This window comes from Artemia sp. Qi Xiang Cuo, chromosome 5 (assembly GCF_049724085.1).
Source record: "Artemia sp. Qi Xiang Cuo chromosome 5, ASM4972408v1, whole genome shotgun sequence".
Lineage (NCBI taxonomy): Eukaryota > Metazoa > Arthropoda > Branchiopoda > Anostraca > Artemiidae > Artemia > Artemia sp. Qi Xiang Cuo.
In genome coordinates, this window is record NC_142798.1 from 66,824,599 (window position 1) to 66,828,883 (window position 4,285).

A 4,285-nucleotide genomic window follows, 5' to 3' on the forward strand; every position below is an offset into this window, starting at 1 on the left:
ACACCACTGATCGTAACTCAGATGTAACAGGATTTTCAATTTGTATCCATTTTAAAGATTTACCACGTGATAAAGAGGTTTGAATATGATTGTAGGATAAATGAGATACCCAGGAGTAGCTTCAATCAAGATAACACCACGAACGCGATGAAAACTAGAAAGCGGAGCTAACTTTCTGAGCATACTTCGTGCAAGGTTATTCTGCCTACAAAAAACAGCAACAACAAAAAACACGTTTAGATAGATGAAAACAGCGATCTTTGGTGCCCTAAGTCTGAAATGAAGACCTTAAAATTCTATAGACACGAAATAACTGGATTTTAAGCGATTTCACACGTCGTTCCTTTTTGAGCGGAAGAACGAAAAATATAAAAATATAAAACATTCATTTTTGCATAAACTTTCTCACATCTACCCTATAAATATCAATAAATTTCTAAAGATATATAAATATCTTAGTGGTTATCGTTACTTACTTACTACTTACTTCTTAGTGGTTATCGACGGGTGGTTCACTGAAAACATCCAGTTGTGTGCAATGAAAAATTAAATGGCAATACTGTTCAGATCGGAAGTGTAAATCTTCAAAACTTACAGTGTGTGTATTTAAAGTGGTGTATTTACCTTACCTAAAGCAGAAGAACTTATTATAGTTGGTGACCTTAATGCACACAGTAAAATGTGGTGCAGATGTGATTTAATTAATGACTCCGGAAAAAGTATAGAACAGTTTTTACTTGAAGAAGATGTATACTTGGCCACTCAAGGGTTTACCTACAAGAAAGAATGTGCAATCTAGTACTTATTCAACTATAGACTTGGTGTTTACAAGGACTAGATTTTGCAACAAAGTAGATGTTGAGGTGGTAGAAGATCCTACACTGTATAGCGACCATTTACCAGTGTTAGTACACGTGGATAAGCCATGTCCACATCAAACAACTAACATTCCAAGATTTAGGATTAAAAAGACAAATTGTAATGAATTTAACTGTAAACTTGAAAATATTGATATTAAAGAAATTGTGCAGAAATCCCAGTCCTTGGATGAAATAGTGAAAGCTATTCAAGATGTACTCGTAATAGCAGCCAAAAACTCTAGATCCATGTCTGATGGAGATGTGAAACCATCAGCAATAATTCACAGTGGTGGAATGAGGAGTGCAGTCAGATCAAAAAGGAGTTAAAGTGCCAGCAAAACATTTACAAGCAGATATCTACAGTCGAGAATTATGTTGCAGTTAAAAAGGCTTACACCAAGTTTAAAAAATGTGTGATTGAGGCAAAACGTAGAAGTTGGAGAGAATTTGTTGAAAGTCGGGACTTTAGGAAGCCAGTGTCTAAAGTTTACCAGTTTATAAAGAATATGAAAGCAAAAAGTGATAAGACAGGAAAAAAAAAACCCTTACTTTTGAAAACAAGATATTGATTAGTAATTTAGAAAAAGCCAATGGAGGTGCAAAGCATTTATTAAAGACTATCGAAAGAGAAGATCCCTTTCATGATGAGGTAGCACGATCAACAGCAAAAGTAAGAAGACTTAGTAAAGTTGGTAACGATGAACCCTATAACCAGCCATTTACCATGAAAGAGTTGGAAAATATTGTGACGAGTCTTCCAGATACTTCCCCAGGCACTGATATAATTCATTCACGATTCGTGAAAGCAATGCCTAATAAATGGATGGATGCATTATTGGAAGTAATGAACCTTGCTTGGGACAGTGGAGTGTTCCCTACTATTTGGAAAAAAGGCCAGGCCGTGATGATACCTAAGCCTGGTAAGGATATACCAAAAATAGAAAACTATCGATTTATCACACTGTTACCAGTACTAGGTAAAGTTTTTGAAAGAATGATAAAAAAGAGGATAAATTGGGAGATAGAAAAGAGGAGTTTTCTAAAAGATATCCAGTGTGGTTTTAGGAGAAAGAAAAGCACAGTTGAAAACCTGCTCTGTTTTAAACAAGATGCCCTTTATGTATTGCAGAACGGATGGATTATGGTTATTGTCCATTTGGATGTGAATAGTGCTTTTGATTCAATGGTGCATCGTCAGATATTGAGTGGGGTTATGTAAGCCAGAATCAGAGGAAGGACATTAGCTGTTACTGAGAAGTATTTGACAGGAAGAGAAGACACTGTTAGAGTTGGCTCTGTAGAGTCTAGTATTATATTAAGAAGAAGACGCGGGGTTCCACAGGGATCAGCACTTGGTCCTGATTATTATAATATTGCAGAATATGATATACCAATTGAGAATGGAGAGTCGAAAGGGATGATATTTGCTGACGATAATTCTTTTTGGGCAGTAGCAAGAACACTAGAAGAGACAATGGAGGTTGTAAAATCCACATTACAACAAATGGAACATTGGGCCAAGGGAATCGATTTGAAATTTTCCCCTCACAAATCTAAGATGATGGTGATCACTAGAAAGATAAAAACGAACTTACCCATTCTTTATCTCAATGGTAATCCTATTGAGTACGTGAAACAGACTAAGGTCCTTGGGTGTGTAATTACTGATAAACTGAGTTAGTACCCACATGTTGAAATGGTTCGTGGTGCATGTATGAAGAGATTGAATATTATGAAGTTGCTCACTTCATACTCATGGGGGATGAAGGCAGATATGTTATTGGAGTTCTATGTGAAGTATATTCGACCTAAAATTGCATATGCTTCAGTGATACATGGGTCTGGACCGCATTCAACATTAAAAAGACTGGATGTAATACAAAACTCTGCTGTTCGAATTGCTTTTGGAGCAAGAAAAACAACACCAGTGATATTCTTACTATCTGAAAGTGGTCTACCGGAACTTGAGACTAGAAGGAAAATAAGTGTATTGAAGTATTTGCAAAGATTATGGATAGCTGATAAAACCAACCCTTTGAAGTCAAGAGTTATAAAACAAGGAAGAATCATCACTGCAAACCCCAAAAATAAGAGGTTCCAGGCAAATATATTTGAGCAATGTGACAGTATTGCAAAACCTCAGGGAATTGAACTGAATTTTACTGAGATGTTAAGAGTACCTCAAGTGATGCTACCACCTCCTTGGAAAGAGAAATCTGTAGTATGTGGTTTGGACTTTAAGCAGACTAATAACTTAGATTGGAATACCTGTTTCCGGATATGGAAGTTAGAAAAGTATCAAGGATACTTAGACATTTATACAGATGGATCAAAAAATGAAGGGATGGTTGGTGCTGCATTTGTTGTCCCTAAAATGAATGTTTCAAAACAGTTTAAACTTCACAGTAAAGCATCAGTTTTCCAAGCAGAAGCTGTAGCTCTTGCAGAAGCACGTGGGTTTTCATTATCAGACGTGCGTGAGGAATATTTTGGCATATTGATATGCTCTGACTCTAAAGCTGTGATTTCTTCCATTAAGTCAATTCAGGCACATCGGTACAAATCAGGAGAAATAGCTGAATGTTCTTCAAAGTTGTTAATGTTGATGGAATCGAGGAGAGTAGTATTGCAGTGGGTTCCATCACATGTGGGAATAATAGGAAATGAATTGGCAGATAGCAAAGCCAAACATGCAGCCACAGAAGGAATGATTCGTAATTGCTGTACCCCCAGTCAATTGGAGTGTGTGTGTGAAGCTGTATTACGAGAAAGCTTTGAGAATGTGAGAGATCAGACTGGCAATTTATTTGTTACAAGCAAGCTGCATTGGAAGTTCGAAAAGTCAATTTATAAAAATCTTAGCAGACACGAAGGACTCCTACTGTTCAGATTGAGGTCAGGTCACTGCAGCACGAATAACTATAGAGCTAGACTTTATGGTGAAGACAGCAATTGCATGACTTGTTCGGAAGAAGAGTCTGTGGAACATTTAATATTGGATTGCGAGGAGTATCAGGAGCAAAGAGACAAGATATATGCTTTCTTCAGAGGGAGGCCTGACCCCATAAGTTTGCACTCCATTCTTGGAGGGCTGAATGACTTAGAAGACAACCTGAAAATAGTCAGAATTGTAATACAATTCTTTAAGGAAATTGGAAAAGACTTGACGATATAAAAACATTTAAGTTATGTGAAGTGATATATATAAAACAGTGCTTTGGTTCCCAAGGTGTTCAACACAAAGGGGAACTCAAAACCCTTGATGATGATGATGATGATGATGATGAAAGTGGTATACCTTTCTTGAATTTTATTAAGTAAGTTCGATTATATTTATTTAAATAAAAAAAAATGATTTTTAGGTACTGGTCACTGGTAGAATACAAATTTCCGTTCCAAATCCTTAATCAACTCTAAAATGTTTA

The 4,285-nt window shown here is 36.4% G+C and overlaps 1 protein-coding gene across 1 annotated transcript; it reads left to right on the forward strand.

Annotated features, from left to right (window-relative positions):
* Positions 1 to 2,556: 2,556 nt before the first annotated feature.
* LOC148952410 (uncharacterized) lies at positions 2,557 to 4,035 on the forward strand. Its single transcript, XM_089089202.1, has one exon. The coding sequence runs from the start codon at positions 2,557 to 2,559 to the stop codon at positions 4,033 to 4,035; it is 1,479 nt and encodes a 492-aa protein (XP_088945328.1).
* The last annotated feature ends 250 nt before the right edge of the window (positions 4,036 to 4,285 follow it).

Bases quoted from the DNA above. Each gene is read 5' to 3' on its own strand.
- LOC148952410 (XM_089089202.1), top strand. From the start codon at position 2,557: ATGGTTCGTGGTGCATGTATGAAGAGATTGAATATTATGAAGTTGCTC.